At 39.0% G+C, this 24,856-nt stretch overlaps 1 protein-coding gene across 1 annotated transcript in view; it reads right to left on the bottom strand.

Annotated features, from left to right (window-relative positions):
• GTF2F2 (general transcription factor IIF subunit 2) overlaps positions 1-24,856 on the bottom strand; it is a 96,092-nt gene that overhangs the window by 13,193 nt on the left and 58,043 nt on the right. The window contains exon 7 of the mRNA XM_074565185.1: positions 2,455-2,554. Within this exon, the coding sequence (XP_074421286.1) occupies positions 2,455-2,554 (100 nt within the window). The remainder of the gene's footprint in view (positions 1-2,454; positions 2,555-24,856) is intronic.

The following is a 24,856-nucleotide window of genomic DNA, read 5'->3' as shown; positions in this document are numbered from 1 at the left end:
ATCCCTGCACGACTTCATACAGAAACCGATTTCTCTTTGTTTACCTTCCCAGCATGTTGCTAAGCTTGCTGAAAAGCTGCCAAAATTGCCTTCTTGAAGGTATCATTAATGCTGAAGCTGATGTATTGCACTGCTTTGGTAGACAGCTAATACAAAGGTGATAGAGAAGTGAGACTAAATCTGAAGTTTCATCTGAAGATGTTTGAAAGAAGTCTTAAAGGTTTTCCCATCCCCTGGAGCCCGGGTACCATCCTCTACAGTACAGGAGAGTGGGAAGAGGGAAGACCATAAAGAAGCCTCCGAAGGGGTAACCAGTACCACCAGAGAACTTTTCTGCTGTGTTACAAAAAATAACGAAGTCACAGAAAGATTCCAGCTGCAAGAACATTAACATTGCAACCTTTTTAAGATACGTATCATCTACAGATACACAAAAACTGAAGGTCCCTTTCCCAGAGAAGAAAAGCGAAGTTATAACCCTAGCATATATCATAATGGAATTGCAATTTCTTCTAATAAAAATGTGAGTTTAATATAATTTCTTGGGGAAAAAAAAAAGACTTTCCCTGTCCTTGTATTCAAACAAGCTATTGCTATTTCCCATCCACATACAATTTATTTCCATCCTCCCTCCTGTTATATGTTCATTTAGGGGTACATGGAGCAGACACACTTATGCTCCATTTAATATTCTATCATACCTTACTTAAGGAAATTTTACTCCTGCTTATTCTTTTCTCAGAAACTTCCCTGAATATGACTGAAAGCATCTTAGTTTGTACAGTTTTTTTCTTCTTTCTTGTGAAAAGTCCCCAACAGGGCTGTCATATAATTAAAAGCAATACAGCAAGTTTTAAGAAAGCACCTGCTGCTTGAAAACACCAGAAAAATTTAACCAAGATGTTTAAAAAGTTCACGGACATATTCACCCAGTCATGTATCTTTTCAGCCATCTTACCCAAACTTTAATAAAAGACTTAAGGAAAAGAAAGGTGTTGTAGAAAGTAGTCGGCCTGGGCCTTTAAAGTCAAGGCATGGCCAAGAGTGACTCAAGTATCAGTATGTCCTACTAGATTTTTCCCATCAGGACACTTTTAAGGCAGACATGAAAAGTAAACACTGCCAATGGATTTCCATTAGCATGGACAGCTGTGTAATCGCTAAAAACATCGTAATTAGGACACAAGAGCATCATAACTTCTAAGAAGCCTGGTTATATCCTGGTTATACGCCCTGATTCTCACACAAGACTCAAACTTCTGTAATGATACGACAACAGCAGTTTGCAAATGGGATAAAGATTCAACGACTGTCTCCATGTTAAAGTCATACTGTTGTAATCATGCTGGTGTCAGGGAAATGGCACAGAATGCCACTAAAAACCGACACTGTACATCACCGTAGCTTATTCCAGAATTAAAGAAGGAGAACAACAGTAGCATCAAAAAACAATATAGTCATATAAAATTGCATTTGCATAGCAGGATATACTAGTGTGACTATTTTGGTTAAATGTCATTCCCTTAGCTGAAATAGTTATATTGGTATGATCATCTATGTATAGATCAGACTTTGAACAGTAACTGCTACAAAACAGTCCCATGAGAGAGAAACGATTATTTTTGGTTCTGTGGAAATAGACTGCCTTTCAGAATAATGCTTAAATATCATCCAGTATATTGTCATTTGTTTTATGTAAATAAAATCTTAATAAAAAGTGTAAAAGTTTAAATGACTAACACAGTGACTCATTTTCAGTATGACTTAACATTTCTCACATTCAACAGTAACAGCGATTATATATGCATACATACAAATTACTCAAGGAGGATCTTCAAGAAAAAGGACATTATGGTTTTTATGTACATCAACTGATCTGGAACAGCAGTGTGGGTGTAATATTGACAAAGCTAATGATGCAAATAACACGTGCTATGAAGGTATGAAACTGTGAAAAATTATCAGCTGTTATTCTTTTCTACTTGTTGTCGGTTCCTGCAAAGGACTGGAAACTAATGATTCTTTGCAAGTCTCTTACCCACCTCCATACAATATTTTATTTGGCTTGAAGGAGTGCTTCCACATCTCATAGCACAAGGCCAAACTGCCTTTTCTCCCCAAATTTCAAAAATATATTTAAAAAAAAGAAAAAGACTAGGGGAAGAATGTAATAAAGACACTAGAAAAGCCTTGTGTAAAGGTGGTCTGCCCTCCATCAGGTAACACGAGAGAGTTAGAATTGACAGATCTTAGTCCCAAGGGTGATGATGGTCTTGAGACAGAAAGAAGATCCCCAGAAGACAAAATCAAGGAGAAACCAGATAACATGGAACATTTCCAAAGGCAGCGTCCAACAGCAAGCGAAATGGCTACAGGACAGCAGCACAGTGATTCTGGAGTCCCGAGCCAGATTCCTGGCTAGGAGAATAAGGGAAAATACTGAAAGCTACTTACATTATATTGATGATTAGCCACCGGTTTATAGTTTGTGGTTACGGCTTTGTCCAGCTGCTGTGATAGCCTTACAGGTTTAGAAGATTCTTCTATCTGTAATCTGCAAAAGAAAAGAAGAAGGGAATTAATTAAAAGTTCAGACAAGTACACACTCAAAATGAATTCTAAAAATCTGCAGGTATGAACCAGACCGTATCAAAGGTCATCTGCAAATAAATCTTAAGGCAAAACAGACACTCGCTTCTGAATTAAGTTCTTCCTGTTTTATTTTTGCTGGAGGACACTGTGGATTATTACAACATGGTATGAGCTACAGAAGATACTGAAATGCTAAAAACCAAGCAACTATGATGGGAAGATACTAAAAACCATGCCTGAACGCAAATTTAATTCCCAAAGCCTGGCGCTCAGGTGGAAGAAAAGCCCGTGCTCTTAAAAAACGATGAAACCCAATCCAAATGAACCCAAAATCTCCGGCTTACTCAGATGAGGGCTGAAAAAGTTTTCAATCCACCTTTGCTGACTCCCAGAGCACAATGAAGGCGAGACTCCATGATCTTCTCTTAGATATCTTAATGTAAAAATATAAATTTCCATGACCTTTCTTTTGGCATTATAGTACAGTAACAAAGCACAAAGAACTAACAAAGCACAAAGAACTGTTTTACGAGTGCTTTTAAAAAAATGAAGACAGAGAAATTCACCCAGGTTCAAACCAATGTACAATCAAGTCTCAGTCATAGAGTTAATGAAAGGTGACCTTCAGTCCTCTTCGGGGAAGACTCCGAGACGGTCAGAGGTTGAACACATTTTGTCAAGCTCATCCCTTTGTAACTTAAAGCTTACACATGATGGGGTAGAAGGAGTGCTCCATTTCCTTCAGGTTTAACGCTCAAGAATTACTATTTGAAATGAAACTGTGGGAAACCAAACTTCAGAAAGGTGCAGGACAACATCCTTTCAAACAAAATAGCTTAATGGTACATAGAATTAATATTTATGTAAAACTAAGTTATCATCAGTGACATTATTTTGTTTCCAGAGGTGTATCTTATACGCAGAAGAGTCAGTTTTCACAAAATGCAATATAAGTCTTAAAGCCCAATAAATGTACACTGATGTTTGCTTTGTTCCAAAGAAAAATTAATATGGTGACATTAATGCAAATAATAACTACGTGTTTATTAACGTAAAACACAAAAGTGATAAACCAGTACTTTAAAAAACACTGTGTTTGAGATCACTGATTTCTTTTTGTAAAAATATAACGTACACCCAAAAAGCTAAATTGAAATTCAGCATGCTTCTGATTTAACACCTGAACAACCTAAATGAATTACATTTGAAGTAAGCATTAAATTAAGAAATAAATTCCCTTGTTGTAGCAACTAAAGCCAGTCATCCTGCACAGATAGTATGGCTGGACAGCAGTTGCTGGAAGTTTCCTCTCACAGATAGACAGAAACTTGCTTCCTCTTGAATCTTTGTAGACTTGTCACTTGTTCTATAGCTTTAATTACCCTTAAACGACCATTGTTTTGTATTCTACAGTTCTAAATCAGGAGAAGGTACATCAATGCGCCCTCTGTCCAAACGTAGCATGTTTTTTCTTAGCTTGAAGGAAAATCAATTGGAAGGTAAATGAGCAGTGAACACCTTTCCCCCCTCTTCTGGCAAATAAAGGTAGCAGTTTTTATCACAAGAGTTTATCTTTTGGCCTTCAGTCTAATTAAATGATTTTAAAGATTTTATTGATCTGGTTACCAAAGGTCTTCTAAACTCACATTTCACAAAGAGGCATAGACCAAAGCTAAATCAATATCTTTTTTCCAAATCTATCTTTTTCTCTACTTCTTAATAGCTTTAATTTTTTTCTTTTTGGTCTCAATGACTTTTTTATTGTTAAATAGCTTGGCTTCGCTTTTTCTTTTTCTTTTTTTTTTAATCTTCTCTTGCAGTTCTTCACCATTTTTCCAATTATTTTGACCTGGGGGGTTTTCCAGTTCTCTCTCTCCCCCATTGTAGCTATTTTTCATCTCGCTTCTCCCCTCTCACATTTTTCCTTTCTGTAAAGGAGATTCCTTGCTCAACCTGTTTACCGATATTGCTCCTGTTCATGAGACAGGCGCTCCTGGAGATGAACTGGGAATTCTTGTCTCTCCTTTCCCCTCCAAGGCCACTGCACCAACTTCAGGTGGACCAGATTTAGATATCTGAATTGTGATGTTGTTCCAGAGTCCTCCTCATTACAGCTGCAGCACAGGTAAGTGACAGAGACAAGGTTCCTAACAATATTAAAACACATCAGATGGTCTCACATTTTTGGGGAGCACTAAGCTTTCAACAGTGGCATTAAATCCTCCTTGCACCGGGCTTTATATTCATTACTCTTCACAATATAAATTTACAATATCCTCCATTTTTTCAGGAAAACAGCCAAAGAACATCAATCCCTCAATAATGAAATGCCAGAACACTGGAAATACGGATTGAACACCTCAGACCGTTCTCAGAAGGAAAAGCTTTAGAATGGTGATGTCAACCCCCCTCCAGCTTCTTAATAAATTAGATATTTAAGCGTGCAAATTATTGACAACTCTTTAGCCTAGAGCCTGTCATGAACTTTGGACACCGCTCAGTGTTGAAAGTCTCTTCCTGTTCTGGCATTTTAAAATTACAGTACAGGAAATTTCATCACGCATTTCAGTGCAGCTTCCATAAATTAATCCTTCTTTACATAAAAGAACACCAGCAATTTATTTCTTAACACTTTTCACTTGCCATGCGGGATATGCATTTCAGGTTTTTTATTTTAACCTGCTGATTTCCAAACCAGTAGAAAACAAAATGTGTAGGAGAACTAATGCACTTCTCAGAGGCCTCCAAAGGTTGTTGGCAGTGAAGTTACATTTAACATGTGAAGTTCCCCACACAATCTTGAAAGCAAAGAAAAACTTCTTGCCTGCTTAGGAAATGGGATGGAAGCCTACCAAGTGAAAATGGAAAATCTAAGTTGGTTTGTGAAATGACAGATTTCAGAAAGATCTACATGTACCAACTAACAAATAAATCAGCTACAAATGTACATGCCTCTGAAGAAAATTTTTGAGATATGCCTGTTGTGCTTCAAGGTTTCTTGCCAAAGGTTTCCAGATTACGACCCACAGATCTCAGACGGTCTTTAGAAAAACTGGCTAACAGTACAGTGCTTTTTTCCCCATTCCTAGTGGATAAATTGCTGTAGTGAAAACTAAAAATATATTACATCCCTGGCATTACTTTTTAACGCAAGCAATTGCAGCAGTTGCCACATGCCAATATGGAAATCTACATGGGAAGCACAGTGACTCAGGAGGCAAACCTTTTTATTAATATGCATTTATTCTACACATGCATCTTGCTCTTTTCTCTAATGGCTGTCCTTCTCATTTCTTTTTCTGCAGTTTTCAAGATCTCCTGGACAATGACAGAGCCTCATGGTGCCTTCCTTCCGCCGGGCTTCCATGCGGAACATAGTCACACAATCCCATGTGGAACAACAGCTGCTGCGCATCTGGAGTCAGCCTCCCCAGAATGCACAAACACAGGTAAAGGGCATGACAAATGTGGTATATACCCCAAATTAGCAAACGGTTCATGTGTGGATGAAGCACTGAAATTTGCTTAGTGCGTTACAAAGGGTAAAGACAAATAGCCTGTAATCATTTTGTCTAGATGATTTGTTGGTACAGACACTATTTGCAGGGAAAATATGGGGTGGGTTTTTTTTTTTTTCAAACTCATGCCATAATTCTCTCATATTCAGAAAGCATTACGTCTGGGTGAATATAATTGACTTTTTAAATTTGTATAGCTGTTGTTTGAAAAAAGTTGATGAAATATGTATTTATATATTTTAGTAATTTTACACAAAAATTTATAACAAAAGCGATGACCTGGGCATTATATTAGCCTTTTAGACCAATGTTTTAACACATTACAGATATAATTGCTTTTAAATGCCTATTTCTTAAACGGAATTTAAAAAGCAGTATTAAACCAAAATATTATGAAGCACTTCATACAGTGTTTTCTCAGAGTGGTTCTGCTGAATCTTAATTGAAACTGTTGGTAGGAATAATAAAAAAAAAATCAATAGAAATTCTGAGTCACTGGTGACACTGATTTAAAGGAGCAGTGGCTTTTTACCTATTACTCTATTATGATTTGCAGGAGGGTGACAGTTAGAAGCCTTAGTTACGGCTCAGAACTACACAGAACTCTCCAAGGAGTTAAATTTTCCATTTGACTCTTGTTGAAATAGCTAGCGCCATAATTCATGCTAATATCTGGCCTAAAAAATAAAAAGAGAGCGCAGATTATTTTTTTTCCCCCAAATCTACCAACAAATTAGCGACCGAGCAGCCACCAGCCTGCACACCGTGGTTTTCTCTTCCACCCCCAAGATCAAATATAGCTCTTCTGCCTTGAAATACAGCAAGTAACCAGCAAGGTATCGAATTCACCACGGTCGTTTCCCAGCAAAATACATTTTATACTGCAACTCTGCTTTGTCATTGTGCCTACAGTTGAATAAGGGGAAAAAACATTCGAACAGGCTGGAAATAATTCTATAGGACTTGTCAACATGCAGCAGGCTCATAAAGGGAGACAGATGAAGGCAATATGTACATTCCTAGGAGGAGATGCTCATTGGCTTTTAAATATATATATCTTCCAGCAATAAAAAATAAACCGAAGGCCTTTAGAATAGATGATTTCCTGTGATTAATCTTCTGCCAGAAAACAAATGTTTCAAAGATTAGAAGCAGGTATTAACCAGAAATGCTGCTAGGGCTTGGATTCTTGACATTTCTAAACAAATCATTGTACGGACGGGACTGAAAACTTTCAGTAGCTTTTTGTGCTTGGCTGTATTTACACAGGGCACTAGTAAGTAAGGAGCTAACCTTATTGTGGCAAAAAAGGAAAAGTTGGTCTGCTTCTCTCTCTGCAGTATCACCCAACAGAGGCGCACTGGAAAAGAGCAGGCCCACTGCCCAAACCTTTGGAGGGGAAGAAACACAAACCCTCCAGCTTTGCACAGTTTTGCGGCTTTTTTTTTATTTACTCCTCACAGAAGTTCCCAGCCTGGTACCAGGGGAGTGAAAGCCAAGGACTAATGCTCTCCTAGTTCCTTACTCAGTAATTCTGTACTTGAAGCAGACACATGAAGTTTCACAATATCTGATATGGGGAACAAAGTTTTTACTTTGCTTTCCCATTTTGCTAAACATCCCAAACGTGACAGAGGTAGGTACATCCTGCAAAATCTCATCCAAACCAAATGGAACAACATAGCTTCACAACTACTTCTCTTGTGTTCATTTGGACTACCGCGCCTTGCTGAGGTTCAGGCAGCATCTTTTCTGACTTTTCTTCCAAGCAAGAATATTAGTAATATAAGAAGTGAGCAGATGATGGGCAAGAGATGAAAACTCCTATGAGATACTGAAACTTAAAGTTTTTGTAATTCTGTGAGAACCAATAGGAAGACATCACCCTGTGCGGCACATCCTGCTAAACGACCCCATGGCAGTACCCACCCACAAACAACGTAGGAAATTACCAGAATTAAGTCATCGGTAAAAATACACATTATCTAATAACGATGATGACAACCTGCTGCTACACAAAACGATACATTCTGAAGGATAAGAACTAGCGACATGCAAGTTCAGCATGTTGTGTTTCGTTGTAAGAAGAAAAGTCCCACTGTCTCACACTAAATGGAGGCGGATGACCGCAGCCCGTTGCATGGATGAATCTACTATTCTCCTTCAGATGTTGAGTGTTACTCCAGCGCACACACCCAGTCAAAGCAAAGTGAGTCCATCTCCATTTATAAAGACTAGACAGGCAGAGAGAGAAGACAATAAGCTGAATGAAAAAGGCACTAAGAAGTGCATTTGCCAGCGTTAAATAACGAAACGTTCCAAATTATTAATATAGAATATGATTTATAACTAATTTTAAGTCTTGAAATCCTGGCATTTCAAGAAAAGTGCTGTAATTATTTTTTGTTCAGGAAACCTATTAGGTTTTTCTGAAGTTGACATCTTCAACTATATATGTTGAAGGCTGAGCAATGAATCATATGAATATAAGATAATTTCATGTCTAATATTGAGACAGGCACCACAGTCATAACTGAAGACTCCAATTCTACATATCTTTCTCCCGTACAGAACATGAGATGATATGAATGGCAATTAAACAATAAGTAAGAATTTCTTATGCATTTTATTTCCCGGTTTGATACAATAGGAATAATTGATTAAAACCACTATCCCATTTTTCCTCTCCAAGATTACTATTGCAAATGATTAAAAGCCTTTTGGGTTGAGGCTGTGAAAATAAATAACGTAAAGATAAAGTAAGACAGACTTTAGCATTCTAGGAGTGATACAATGAACAACTTTCCCTATTATTTGATGTCCAGCTTTAAACAAAGTGATGCCCTAACGCAACTAGCATGAAGAAAATTATGAGATCTGCTTGACATCATGGATATTTTTAATTAAGCTCACATGTGTCTGATGGATACTTCCTCTAGAAGTGTCCTGATGCTGACGAAGTCAGGCTCTGGCGGTGCTTGGTCCATACCGGGGACACGGTGGAAGTGTGTTATCCAAGGCTAAGCTTAAAAAGGAATCATAACTCAGAGATATCTTCGATGTTATGTGACTGTTAAGGGAGGTTATAAGTAGCCCATCCATTAGTGTGGCTGGCGAAGTTTGTTTCTTGTCTTTGCCTCCATTAGACTTGTCTGTCCAGGTTTGTGTCTCTGTACATTTTGTTTGTTGCATCCCCCCTTTACTCAACACCCCTTTTTGTACCAAAAAGGGTCCTTGACCAGACAGACACCCTTAAGGGTACAGATGCCCATTCACCCTTGTGAAGCAAGGCAGCCTCTGCACCCTCCCTGCCCTTCCAGGAGGACTTGGGTCAACTCTTCATTGCCCTCCTGCTGGGTGAAAAGGCCCGTCCACCACTGTCATGCTGTGGACCGATGGAAAAGCCTTGCCAGTCAATCGTAGAATCATGGAATCATTTAGGTTGGAAAAGACCTTTAAGATCATCGAGTCCAACTGTAAAACTAACATACCATGTCCACCACTAAACTACGTCCCCAAACACCACATCTACACGTCTTTTAAATACCTCCAGGGATGGTGACTCAACGAACTTCCCCGGGCAGCCCATTTCAATGCTTGACAACCCTCTTGGTGAAGAGATTTTTCACAATATCAAATCTAAACCTCTCCTGGCACAGCTTCAGGCCATTTCCTTTCGTCCTATCACTTATTGCAAAGAAATGAACATTCCCTTATTACAATTCAGGTACTGCGGAAAAGCAAGACAAGTCTGCAGCTCTGCAGTTGTTGCAAATGTCAGGATCTTGCAGTCCTTTCCACCCTACAGTCATCATGTTCAATCAATTAATGCCTAGAAGGGAAACAAACCCTTTGTTATTGGTTCCTACCATACTTTCAATATTTTCTTATTAATACACACACCACGAACGTCTCTGTTCTGCCCAGTTTTCAGCCCAACACAAATCCCAACACAAGAGAGAAGGTCAAGTTCAAGAATGAACAAAAGCAGAGCCAGAGGGGACAGCCTTCTCCAAGGAGTAAGCCAGGGTGCAAGTGCATCCATGCACGCTCTGTTACATGCTGTATCTTTATATGGGGCACCTCATCTCAGTTTCTAAGTGGGTAACGCTGCAGGACACAGGATATTTTTATACCACGGTGCTTATAATTGTGGCTTATTCCTGTGACAGAAAGGTCTAAAACTAGTGTGATGTAAGAGCTGGATGTCCTTTTGTATTGGCCGGTGCACGCGGGCTACCCTGAGCACAGGCATGAGACTGGCAGAGTGACAAGGTACACCAAGCAGAAGAGATTAGGCAGCGTGCCAGAAGAAATGGGAACGCAGGTGAAATTTTGGAGGCAGCTCTGAAGAGCCATGCAGAGGTACATGACACTTATCGGTCCCACATGGAAAAAGGGAGGCAACACAGATGCTGGAAGAGAAGCAAGACACAACAGGACCAGCGAGATAGGAAGAGGAGTCTGGTGGACATACTCCAGAAAAACAGCAAGGAAGGGGAAAAAGTAGGTTAAAAAGTCTCACTTTCCCTTTGGGTTTTTCAGCTAACACACGCACGCGAAGATCTACAGACCTCTCTACCTCTGAGCTAACCATTCGACATCGTCTGTAGAGCAGTCTGTACAACACATGCAGATCTCCGTGTCTTAAATATCGGTAGGAATGAATAACCAGTGAAAGCGTTTCCTTGCTTCGGGGGAAGCACCGGGAATCTCACAAGCCCATAATTAACACTACTGAAAGCAAAGACTGAAGATCTAGGAAAAGTGACTCATTAGCTATCTAAGCAGGATAGGAAAGGCCCAGCCCTTTAATTTTAACATGAAGACTATCCTCCTGAATTAAAGCCAGATGTGTTACTTTCAAAAGGAGCACATGCATTTTTAACTATGCATGCACACGTATTTTAGTTGTTCCTATCAAAAAAGATCCTTTAGGAAACAATTATACAGCATCACTTCTTTCCCTTTTATGCTACTAGATGGTTTAGAAGGTAAGTTGGAAAAGAAAATAAAGACTGCATAGTTTTGAGGAGGGGTCAGAGTTCTTGAAAATGTACAAGTGAGCTTAAATATGTGCAAAAACATATTAAGGGCACTTATTTTTAAGGCAAAAGTGTAAGGAATAGTTTTATCTCCTCTGTTGCTGGCTCAAGACTTTTTCTGGCTTTGCAGCCAGATGTTTGAAAATCTCTTGCCTCTTACTAAAAGGGAAGTTTACTCTAAATTGTCAACAAAAAGAACAAGCCAACTGAGAAATAAGAGTATTTGAAACACTGTTGAAAGAACGCAGACTGCTAAAAACAACAGCATGGGTAAAAGGGTTAAACCCTACACGTGCCGAGCACTTTGTTTTGATCTAGGTGACAAATGATGTCTGTGCCCTTGAGATTTTTAAACAGGAACCAGGGATAAGATGTGTTTAAAGTCAAGCCCTATTCCCAGCTCTGCACCCAGTTATGCCACATACACCCTTCTGAAAATTATGCAGTGCTATTCTTATCCGGACTTTGGGGACCATCAGGTTCTATATTTTTAGGTCTGTCCTGACAACCCTGGGTTGCCCGCTCTCCCACTAATACAAATAAACAATGTGTTTGACAGTGTGTTTGCCTGTACTTGGAAACTTGCAGCTAGAAATTGTTTCCTGTTTAAGGAAAACTTCATCTTGAATATTTTCTTTGATATCACAAACCAATTAGTGCCAATATTATACTTGGATGCCTGAGGAGGTATGAGGGGAAGAAAAGATCTGACATCCTAATGTCAAAACCAAGACAAAACAGATCTTTATAAATGAAGTTACCTTCAGCTATTTATATATTTTAAAGACAGAAATCATCATTATAATCATAAAATGATAATCTAAATTTTTCTCTTGTGTACTACTGACTGAAGAGTATGCAGTGATACCTCAGGCTCATAATTTCAATTTTGCTATGCTACAACATTTATAGAAAAACATCCTGTCATGATTCAAAAAACCAAAAACGATGAAGAATCACTGTATGCCTATGTTTTTTTATCATGTTTTTAAAGATAAACTCTCCTTTCCCACTTCCATTTCCAAAGATGCAGTTTCCTTTCCTGCTCCCATTTCCCTCAGTCCTAAAATTTCTCCATGAAGAACGTATTTATTAGTTAGATGCCATTTCAATTTAGACTTTAGAAAAGGAATTTTAAATTCTCAACTATTAATTATTTCTAAAAGTAAAATAAATAGACTTGCCTCAAAAATCATATAATCTTCATTTTCCTGACAAAACTAATTTGCAGTGCTTGTTGCTGCTTTGAAACAAATGGTAGAAATAACGGGAACTTCTAAGTCCAGGCAACACAAAGCCAAACACTTCTTGTTGGTGTCTGCAGATCCAGAAATGGTGTAACATTTCACTAACGGGAATAAGAAAGAAGAATTTTAGGAATGAGTCTCTTAGGCAGAAAAGCCACATCTTTACCATGCCCTGAAAGGCCTAGGTCTTGAATTATTCGTAAAAAGGTGGATGATTTACAAGCTCAGTCTATGTAATTCTTTTGATGAAACTGCTCACATAGCTAAAGGGAAGCTGGAAGGAAAGAGGCAGAGTGTTGGCTACAAGTCCTCAAAAGAAAAAAAAAACACCTTACAGCATGTCAGCTAACTCTCCTCAGTCTGAACCTCTCCTCCCCTTCTCCTGTGAAACGTCTTTAGGGAGTTACAGCTGCCAGCACTCTGCTTCCAACTACGTGCTCCTGTCTCCAAAACTCCACTTCTCAGATACCTCACCACCCCCCCCCCCCGATAGCTCTGCAAGCAGCCACGGCATCTGGCTCCATTGGGGATCTTCCAGTTAAAATTTACTGTAAACAATTTAACAGTTTGTGGCAATCTGGGAAACATTTGGATTGCTTCCCTAGAAAACCTAGCTGGCTCAAATCCTCGGGGTTTTTCTCTGCCTCTTCCTTCCTTAGCCTGCAGACCTAGAGTGCCAGATAGCGGAACGCCTTTTTGAGGACATCCACCTCCCCTCTATTAAAATAAACTTGGAAACAACCAGCAAGGGACTGCTGCAAAGGGCACTGAAACAAAATTGCTGGGAGAAAGCATTGTGCATGGCTACGTGTTAATGTCTATATACTGCCATCAATAGCTTAAAAGGTAATCTTGCCCAGTTCAGCTACTGTTAAATAGCCTAGCCATATGCTTCCTCTAAACCGCTGAATTAGCTCATGTTGAACTGCTGAATTAACCCACCCAACACTCTTTCCTGCAAGCAAAGAGAACCAAATTGTTTTTAACTGAACTCTGAAAACATGCTTAATCCAAACAAAATCAGCATTAAGTTAAAAAGAAAAGCTGTGTAGGCTCAGCGACCCTATGAACTCTATGCTATAAAAGCCAGAGCAAACACAGGAAGGGAAAGAATTCAGTCTTTCTCCTTAGTCCATGCGAAAAAGCAGTCTTGCTTATCCTCCACCTGGAAAACTTACCAGTTTCTCCTGAAAGCCACAGAAAATAAAACGAAATGTAAGAGAGCAAACCAAAGACCAGACTGAAAGATGTACCAGCTAAAACAGAAAAACAGATATTTCTTTTTCAACGTTTGGTCTTTCAGTCAACTCTATTTCCTTTGCCAATTGTACAGCACTGCTGCTCTGCTGTATTTCTTCAAATAGTTTAATTACATTTTACCTCCTCCTATTTTGCAAAGCAAGTGCTTCCCCAGCTCCCTCTCCCAATACATTACATACCTGCCTACCTCCTCTGAAAAATTGCTGCTACGACATCTCTCAGCTGCTGTTGGAGTGGGGACTGTGCTCACCAGCCGTGCGGAGGGAGCCCGGCGAGCAGGAATAGGGGTGGGAGCTGCTGGGCTGCTCTGCGGCTGGGAGGTGATGGCAACGGGGAGAGAAAAGCCACCACAGGGTCGCCCACCGCAGACTTCTGCTCCTGCTCGCCAGGATGTCTGAAGGATGGTTTTATGCCAGCCCTGCATCATTCAGCCTGGCTCCAGTCACGTTCCTCGAGGTCTGGTCTTTGAAATCCTGCTGCACTGGGTAAACGTGAGCATTATTTTCTTAAAAAGCCTTACTTGTCTTCTGTGCATCATCTTCAGGGCGCATGGTGCTCATCACAGCCACAGGTGTATCACCGTTAGCCCCTGATAAGAGCTCTCACTCAGTATTCTGAAAATACCTTCAGGATCTGGAGGCTGCGGCTCAAAACTCAGCTTCGAGCTCTGCTAAAACGTTAAACCAACAATTCTCAAAGTTAGTTCAAACTATCTTTCTTTTAAAAGCACACCGATGACCACAAGGCACAACAAGGACACGGCTAGGTTTTGAGGCAACTGAGCCCAGAAAGCATGAGACTTCATTTTCCATTTTAAAAATATAATTTAAAAACTAACATTGTCTTTGTTTTGGAGAAAAAAAACAACCTAAGCTTGGTAGCTCAGAACATTATCTTTTGAACACTCCCTAGAGAGCTTATTTGTTAAGAAATAAACTTATCTCCATGCACTTCTGAGCTCTGCTAGATTAGTATTCTCCTCTTAATTAGAGATTTTCAGAAGAGTGCCTGTTATTTGTGAACACAAAGAAACTCACCCAGACTTTGTGAAGCCATACCTATTCTGTTATTAAATAAAAACCCCCAAAGATTTGATTATAGATTTGTCTGGCATGACAAATTCCAAAACCAGTTAATGGCTGAAGAACAAACGTTGTCTAGCTTCCCTAATAGGAAGCTGGATAATTGGGTTTGTCTGTAAGATCTGTGTGAAAGCAGACTCCATGCATGTGTAATTTGGTTGAGTATGTCCCCCACAGAAAAAAAAAAGACTTGAAAGAAGCTTCAGGACCATTATATTTTAAAGCTTGCTCCACATAATTCTTCTTAATTACACCTAAGGCTGCAATTAAAAAAAATCAATATATGCAAGAAGAAATGCTCCACATAAGTTTCAGTGGTCTGTCATAAATCTGTATGGAACTGAATTTTTTAGTCAGTTATCCAAACATGAAATATAATATACTGTGAAACTATTTTTATTGAGAAAAGAGCAGGGTTTTCCAAAAACTTCTACAATTTTTAATCAGTGTGCATATACGTATCAAATGACAGTGCAAAACAGCGTATCTTAGTGTACTGCGTCTGGCGGGGATGGGGTTAAATTTCCCCATAGCAGCCCATATTGTGGCCAGGAGGGTGTTGGTAACCCACCCACATGTTGGCTGCTGTTGAGCAGCACCCGCAGAGCATCAAGGCTGGCCACCTCTCCAACACCCCGCAAAGGACGGTGGCCAAGAGGCCGGGAGGGGACACAGCCAGGACAGCTGACCCCAGCTGGTCAAGGGGATATCCCATGACGCCATATGATGCCCAGCAATAAAAGCTAAGACAAAGGAGAAGAGCGTTCATTATTAAAGTGTTTGTCTTCTGAAGCAGCTGCGACATGTACTGGGTCCCTGCTTCCCACAAAGTGGCTGGACATCACCGGCTGATGGGAAGTAAAGAACAAATCTCCTCCGTTTTCGCTTTGCTTCCGCACACAACCTTTGCTTTCTTTCATTAAACTGCCTTTATCTTGAACCATGAGTTTTTCCGTCTTATTTTCTCCCCCTCTGCTGATGAGGAGGGGGAGTGAGAGAGCGGCTGGGTGGGCATCTGGCAACAGTCACCCACCGCGCTTAGAAACGCTAATAAATTTGTAACTTTATAAAAATGTTACCTTGGGATTAGAGATTTTGAGAGCTGTAAATTTTTAAAAAATGTTTAGCACTGATGTGAGAAATGCTCTGTACTAAACAATACGCATTGCTGTCTGCAGAGGCTACGCAGCAGTAACCATAGGTCAGCTCAGAACGATGCGAACCGCTGGGTAACCGTCCTCCCTTCAGTGGCATACATGGAATATTTTTAGGTATCTACTTACTACTTTACAAAAAGGCAGGTTTTGTTTTCCCCACTCATGTCTCCTATTAAGTTCCTTTCTTTTTACACAATTCTATCACCTTGAAGTACGCATATTAATTTCTCTCATGTATTAATTACTGGCTTTGTAAAAAAATAAAGCTATAAGCATCTCCAGGGGAACTAGGAAACAAGCCATCTTTCGTAAAAGTCATGACATTTGACAGCTTTAGAGCTAGTGGACAGTGTTTAAAATGAGTGGGAGAACAACTTTTAAATTCTAGCCCTCGGTCCAGAGAAGCTGAGGACACTCTAGAGAAAAGAACTGGGAAACAGAATCACTTCAAAGAAAGAAACAGCTGTAGCAAATATTTAATTCTCAAAATGCAGAAAACAGTCAAGCAATTACTCAGAAAGGTAAGAAGACTAACAGGTGTCTTCCAAATGGATGCTTTTGTATCTTGTCATTTCTGCAACATTTTTTGGACCACTTGCTCTACTCCACCACACCCGTTGACTTTATTAACTCCACAAGATCTTGGAAGATTCCCACATCTTTCAGTGCAGAAGGAAACAGAAGATAAATTACCTACCACTTTTCCCATCTTTATTGCTTGCAAAATTTGTATCTAGAGCTGCAAACATTTTGTGTTTGTGGTAAGTGGGGTGAAGAAAGCTGTCTCTGCTAGCGTGTTTCTTCAGCTATACAAAGCCTCGAGAGTTGTATGGCAATTCATCATTTCAGCCTAAGTAGTTCCTGCTTTAGAGGTTGTATGATCTGTCTGAGCTGAAGAAGACAGATACTACACACTGTATTCTTTTCTGCATTTGGCTTAGCAGAAACAGAACACAAATAGCTTTTCTGGCCTTGATAATTTTGGAAAATCCTCCATTCTGAAGAAAAGAGGAGACTTCTTTTTCACAATGGGAAAAAAGCCAACTGCATTTGCCAATGCAAAACGCTGTTCTAATTAATTTGAAATTCCTCTCCACTTCACAAATTAAGAAAATAATTTGCCATCAATTCTTCTTGAGTGCAGATTCTATTAATGGCTGCATGAAAACGAGGTTTGCAAAAGGGACCGGCAGTACACAGCTTTAAATAAAGGAATAATGAAAACCAATAATATACGAAAATACCAAATTACAAAGAAAGTAGTCTTGTGGATTTCAACAAAAGGCCTTTACAATAGGTGTTCTGGTATGTGATATGCAGGCTAAAACACACGAAATAAACACCTTACTGCAATGGAAATACAAACAACCTGAAATGGGACTTCTCCCTTTGCACATGTTCCACGACAGACGGTACCAGAGTGGTATTTGCTGCAAACCAGATTAAATCAGTTTTAGAAACTGAATTCCATCGATGAACAGATTGCACCATCTGCTTCTACTAATATACATTAGAGAATGTGTATTTTCCATAGCTGCATGTTTACTCTGTAACCTGAAGACTAGGAGACAAATAGATACAGGTTTGCTACAGAATGACTGAAAAGCATCATCATTTGTGGATGTCAAGGGTGTAAACAAAAAAGCAGTTAGGTTATTTGAAGGCTGTGCAAGGAAGTAATGAAACGAAATTAGGCAAAAGAAAATTTAAGCAGCACACTGGGACGCTAACAGTCATTGCAGTGATGAGAGAAATACAAATGCAAAAAGCACAGACGTAATAAACTTTCTTCCTAATAACATGTAGGAAAAAAAACCAGAAATAATCTTTCAACAAGAGCGTAAGTAGAGCTTGCTGGAAATCTGAATTTTTATTATATGCTTTTTCTGTTTTCAAGAGAAAAAAGCACCTCGAATCAGGAGGTAAGCCAACATTTAAAGTTTTCATGGAACATAAATCCTTCAAAATTTTGTTTTGGAAACCCAAACGTGATGTTCCCAAAACAAAATATGCTTTCCCAGTATCCTCAGCAGCTGCCGACTGAAATGAATGCAATTCCTGTCGTTTCACAACTGCTATTTCCATGGCTTGCTGTGGTGATGAAACCGACAAAAACTATCTCAGACTGCAGCCCAGGGGCTGTCAGAGCATCCGTGATGCCTTGTCTCTGGCAGTCCAGCCGCGTGAGCTGCCAGAGAACCAGGGAATGCCAGAGCCCGGCACTCCCAGGCCAGCCAGCTCCCCACGCCACCCACCATCAGGGCAGCCAGCCAGATGACTTCAGAAACGCTGACGTCTCATACACAAGACTCCTTCTTACGAGCAGCTGAAAAGTCAGGCTGACACATTGGTTAGATGCTCATCTGATATGCCGGCATTGCAAAAATGAACCTGAGCTAAAAGCTTGAGAAGTCAGGGTGAGATTTCAGCATGGTTATTTTATGCATGCTCAGTAGCGAGGATTATTATGTCCAGGCAAGTAAGATATTGCCATTAATGAAACAGTTATTTCATTAAAAATGGCAGTCTTCTCTTCTTTGAAAGGACAGTAAAAGAAACAAGAACTATTGGGGCACTATTATACCCCAGTATAAATTCAGAGAGGTATGGAACAAGTTACATTGCAAGAGAAAATAAAGAGTAGGAGTCTTCAGGGCTGGAAAAGAGAAAAATGAGAGATGAAGGATATGACTGAGATCTACAAAATTATTTGGTCCAAGAGGACAGTAAATAGGGAACGAATGCATGGCTTGAATACCAGAACTAGCAGGCACTAAATCTATAAGACAGGGAAATTCAAACTAAACACAGGAAAGCAGTTCTTCACACAACTTGTAAATAAATGATGGAACTTCTTGCTGCAGAAGATTATGGATGGTAAAAGTGCGTATGGGTTCAAAAGGATAAATTCCCAAAAGATAACTATATTGATGTCTGTTAAACATGGGAACAACCCAACAATCTTTGATGTACGAGCTACTGGAGACTCAAAGATGGTGCTGAGGAAGTATCAGCAGGTGCTTGCCCGGTTCTAAGAAGTCTTCTCTAAGCCACCCATTACTGGTAACTCTTTGTGACATTTGTCAAGACAGGTTTTGCTCGAACCCAGCAGAGACAGTCTTAAATTCAGGCATAAAAGGTGTTACAGAACATGTTATGTGTATCACAGGACAAGCATAACGTGCTGGATTTAAGAGAAAAACTGAAGAGACTCTGCACTCCCCGCTTCCCTTGAGCGCTTCAAGGCATGAGGTATGTCCTCCAAGGCATATCAAAAGGGAGTAGCCACAGAATCTCTCCATAACTGCAGCATGGCTACATGCAGGTCTGTAAGAAATAGATGAAGATTTGGATGTGCTACGCGCTCGCTCCAGCTCAATAAAATTGACAATCCAGAAAGAGAAAACGTATCAGACATTGTTGTGATTTCTTCTCACTCACTTGAAATGACAGTCCTGAGAAATGTTAATTACAGGGTCAGTAATCAAATGTCATAAACAGCTACAGTAGATGAGAAAAAAAATAATGTCATTCCAAATGTGTGGTAGATTTAATTAGCTTCTGCTCGAAGGTACCTCTTAACAGAAGGATGGGATCCAATAGCATATATTATTGCAATCTTATTGTTGGAAATAAGTCTCAGAGATAGAAGAAAAACTGAAAGGAAGACTTTCTGAGTCAAATAAGTATTATTTCAAAAGCAAGGCTTTTGACTTCAGAGTCTTGGAGGGCAGAAGCATCTCATGTGACCCATATAAACAAAGGAAAATAAGATGAAACTGGTTTTTGCCTAAAGCTGAGAAGTGACCATGCCACAGAATTTCTGGCAGGACGTGCAGAGGAAGACCATCAGTCCACTCGCCAAATTTGGACTGGTCAGCTTCTTCATCCATCTATTTCCCCACTTGAAAACACAGCATAAAATCGACTATCTAAAATGCAATGCCCTTCATGACCCTTGGACACAGGCATATTACACAGCGTAGTAACAAACCAGGCTGGGCCATGCCCCAAATAAACAGAGAGGTACCACTTTGGAATAAGATGAAGCTAAAGAGTTAAGCCAAAAACAGGCAGAAGAGGAAAACAGTGAAACATTTATTCTTGCTGGACAATGAAACTGCAGAGAAATTAAATTACTTGTTCAAGATGGACACCCAAGACAAAGCTGGGCATTTACACCCGCGATGGAAAAGAACTAAAAGAACCAAAACGAAGTAAAAATAAGTTTGGGATTTACTACATTTAGGTAGGATAAAGTAACATGGTCATAACTTGATGAAGACAGTCTTAAGCAGAGAACCCCATGCATCCGTACATACATTCAGATACGCCCACCTCATAAAGCCAGAGGAAATGAAGAATGCAAATGTAGACAGAAACATGTTACAGAAAATTGGGAGGTTTTTTGGAAGAGTTTTTTAAATAACCAAGAAGCCACAATTGCTTAAATAAAAGAGGGTTTCTTCAAAAAGGAGTAAAGGCACAATACAAAGGAAAAAAGATAACCAACAAATAAAAAAGACCAAATGACAGCTATCGTAAAATATTAATTTTCTGTACTTCACATAGGAGATTAGGGACATCAGGCAAAATTTTGTTCGTATACTAGGGGTTCTTAGGAGAAACACATCAATTTGTAGGTGGAGATAGTGAAGGTGCTATTGCACTTTAGTCTCCATCCAGAAGTCAAAACAGGGCATCCTCGAGGCTATTTCAATAAGGAACAGAAACTGTTGATGAAGTCAAGTGCTTCTTTCCTTGTAATCTTGTTTATTTAAAAAAAAAAAAACATCTACAGCTTCATGTTACTTGGAGATGGGCTACTAGCTGCTTGTTTTGAGTCATTTACTTTGATGGAGTTGTTTCCAAAACGCTCCTATCTACTGCAGCCAGAAGCTATGTCTGAACAAGACGATTCTCTTGTCAGCTGGCTTTTATATATAGCTAAATCCTCTAAACCTGACTTTTCTTTCCCTTCTTTATTAATATTGCAATGAACTGGAAGTAATTCTGCATCTTGCCAAACCTTCAACATTTTTTTTAATTTAACTTAAGAAACATTCTGAACAAAACCAAAGCAATACATTAGTTTTTTGAAGTTCGGAAGATGCCTATATTTTGAATGAAAACTACTGATTTATCTTAATAGAAGGCAAAGAGGAAGCATGGGCTAATTACCTCGTTCCTGCGAGCTCAGAGCAGATGACCCTTTTTAGCCTCAATTCCTTTCACAGGGGACTTGTCAATTCACACTCAAACCCAAAGACGAAGCCAGGTTCAATTTATTTTATTCAGACAGTAACTGAGTCCAGGGAACTTGCTTGTGTTCATAGTGATTAATGAAGAGAAGAGATGCAACTGTCAAGCCAGTGTGAGAAGCCGGGTTACTCAAAGAGCACTTGGGTGACAAAGCAATGTTTAATCATTCAGAAGGCAGTGTAACAGAATGGGTTGCCTCCACCTTGCATTTTGTTTCGGGGAAAAAACACACCATTATAGCAGTATCTTCCTTTGCTTACATAGTAGAGACAGACCAGTGAGAAAAGAAAAAAAAAAATTAAAAAAGCAAACCAAGTATTGTATGATCACAAAATATAGCTAAGACAGGATTCTGCACCGCCATTAAAGGGCTGGATTTAATACCTGCTGCACCCAATGGAAGTCTTCCTCCTTGATTTGATAGGATTTCGGGATCAGGCCCTAAAAGCTCCTAATAACCACTTGGTTGGTGTAGTGTGTCACGAATTCAAAACACTGTTTAATTTTTGCCTTTTAAATTTTGACAAATAAATGTCTCGTACACCAGTCACTTTTTACATAGGCACACAAATACATCAAGAGGCCCATAATAAACATAAAAGCTGACCATATAACAAGATGTTTTCCTTGCTTCCAGAAAGGGCATAGGTCTTTCTGAACTTGGCAAGAGCTTGCGCGCTTGCTTTTTAGCAAGTGATGGACATGTCTACCAAGCGTCTACTTTACATTCACCACGTTTTCTAAATCCCTGACTTGAACTCTATGTTTATTCTTTTATTAAAATAATGACATATGTGACATCTGGGCAAATATGCTTATAAATCCTCTTCATCTTCTCTGGATGATACATAGGACACTTGCGCTTCACTCATTAGCTTCTGAAATTGATCTGCCCATGATCTATGTAATTCCAAATTACTTCATGCATAATTAGGCACTTCCTGATTTTCATTACTCATGCTTATCTCTGTAATATTTACACAGCACCAATCATACAGCTGCCCATGTACAGATTGGAACACATCACTAATTACATACGTTTAATTTGGTTGTATTCCTCTACAAGAGAGGATATTGTTTTCAAGGGCCTTGTTCCAGCCTCATCACCCAGATGTTCAGGGACCAAGAAGTCCCTGAGGTGTATGAACTCATTTGAATTTATTGACCCTTTCAGAGAAGTAAAACCACAAGTAAAATATGTATGCCATTTTATTTCCTAATTCGTGTTATCTGTAGCTAAAACATACCGGCTTGGATTCACTAAACCTGGTAGCATTTTGCCTGTGCTTCCTCACATACTGTTTGACAATATTTTTTTAAACTTTTAATAAAAGAAATGCATATTTTATTTGTTTGAAATCTTTGTTGGAAAATAACATCAGTAGATCAGTTAATGATGTATTTGCTTCTTTCCTCAATTTAGATGAACAACTGCCCCCTGTTTATGCCAAGCAGCTGCTTTTCAAGCAGCTTTCACAAACCTTACTTTCCTTCATACAGCTGAAGACCTAGTATATACACAGAAGATAAAAATACAATCCTACTTATTTCCCCAAAAAATTACCCTGTCCTCCATTTTGCCAGTTTCTAGACTTCCACAAATGATACGCTTAGGTAATTAAGGCATGTGAAACCTCTCTTGGAGTTGTACTATGCACACTTAACAGGACGCAGAGTGTAACAGAAAACAACTTCTCAGGATAGAAGAGCCTATAAAGCAATTAAACCAACTAATTCCCATGTTCCAATCTATGTTCTGAGAAATTTGATTACATAGGCGCAGGCTATGCAGCAACTAACAGACTTCATTGAATATACAAAACTCCACAAGCATTCTTAGGCATGGTCAGGAACAAAAATCAGCATATGCCCGCTACAGCCAACGTCTACCATCTACTAGCCTAGATGTTGCTTACAAACAGCTTAATGACATTAAAAAAATATAAAAGAATCTAAATGCTATATAATAAATATCCACCACAGAGCGTAAACTAATATCAAAGCAACATCCAAAGTTACTTGCTTTTAAAATACAGCAAAAGGATGTATTAATTGATAATTCTTTCTGCGCCATACTAAGCAACTCTAAGAGTTCAGGATAAAGAAGGGGGAAAAATATCTGTGTATGTTTGTAATAAAATGTCTCAAATCTGGAAGAACTGTTTGCTAGCTTTGCCCTTGCTAACATACCACAAACCGCTACAGTTTGTGGGAAGCATTTTCGCCCCTAGAGTGGACACTACATTAGATATTTGTCTACTAATATAAAAAAGAGCCAAAAAGAGTTAAAAAATAGAAATAGCATTAAAACCGGTTTTAATAATCCACTCAGATCGGGTGATTTAGGTGTCAATTTATAAAACCTACACCATTACTCCTACTCTATTATGCAGCAGCATGACTGGTGTAGGTGTTTCTCTCCAAGTTACCCCAAGTATCTCTCCTGGTCGGTATTGCAGTAATAAAGTGTATTTCATATTACTTTACACTTGTGGTAGAAAGACAGGGAAAAAGAGTTTAGGTGCACAGAGTTAGAAATTAACACAGACACTTTAACTCTGCTACAGTTTAACAGGAAATATTTGTACGATTCAGTTTCACAGCATGCGTGAATATAAATCCTCCAGGGATTTAATTAGCTGTATTTTATCATAAATCGCATTCCCATAGACAGATGCTGCTCCTTTATCATGCTGATAATAACAAAGACCAACTGACACTTGAGAGAACATCTGAAATGTGTTTTGCTAAAGACATTAGGTACAGTAAGAGGATCACTAAATAGTGCCAAATAAAAAAGTACCAATGGTTTTCACAGTTGGTTTACCAATACCGGCTTGAAGGGCAGTTCATTTTATACAGTATAAACAAATCAACATCATGAAGTTATACATTTTGCCAATCTACAAAATGTATGTTTTGCTTCTGATAAAAAAGACTGTGTATGAAAATTCTCAGTTAGCTGTGCCCATAACTGTGCTTTATGAGAACCTACCGAAACACCCACTTACTTTGAAAAATCATGATTTTGATTAATTAACCTCTTGTCAACTAAAAGGTTATTTCTGCAATATAGCCGTTTCTTAGTGCTCTACGCATTTTGATCATAGTTTCAGACTTTTAGGGTGTAATACTTATTCACTGCATTTTATTTCTAAGAAAGTCCTTGAAAAGTAGGTACTTTGTTGAGTCCCTTTTTAACGTGTGCCGCTGATTGCAAAGTAGTTAAAATGATCTTGATTTTTCTAACTAGCTCCCAAAGGTGAGAACAGGAGCCAATGCTTGAGTTGAAACTAGAATTCAACATAAAGCAATTATTTGAAATATATTTTGAAAATTATTTAAGTGGTTTTTTTCATTTTGAAAAGTATTATATAAATACAGACCTAACACATATTTCTCTCTTAGATATTAGCACGTAACATCTCCAGGTAAGCAACCACATATCAGTGTTGATTTCCATGTAGTTGGCTATTTTTATCACACGTTTTTATACTCCCGCCTACACTCCCTGAAATTTCTCTTTCAAGATGACTTCTCAATTCAAAACATATTCCAGAAAGCTGGGATTTTCTCCTCCCCCCCCCCCCTTTTTTTTTTTTTTTTTACATAAAGAAATCTGTCCATGGATATTTTTGTGCTCCCGTTTCTCCTGTCTGTCTTCCAGCTAGAAAAAAATGGAGTGAACTACGA

The sequence above is a fragment of the Larus michahellis genome, chromosome 1 (genome assembly GCF_964199755.1).
Source record: "Larus michahellis chromosome 1, bLarMic1.1, whole genome shotgun sequence".
Lineage (NCBI taxonomy): Eukaryota > Metazoa > Chordata > Aves > Charadriiformes > Laridae > Larus > Larus michahellis.
This window is presented reverse-complemented; position numbering and strand designations above follow the sequence as displayed.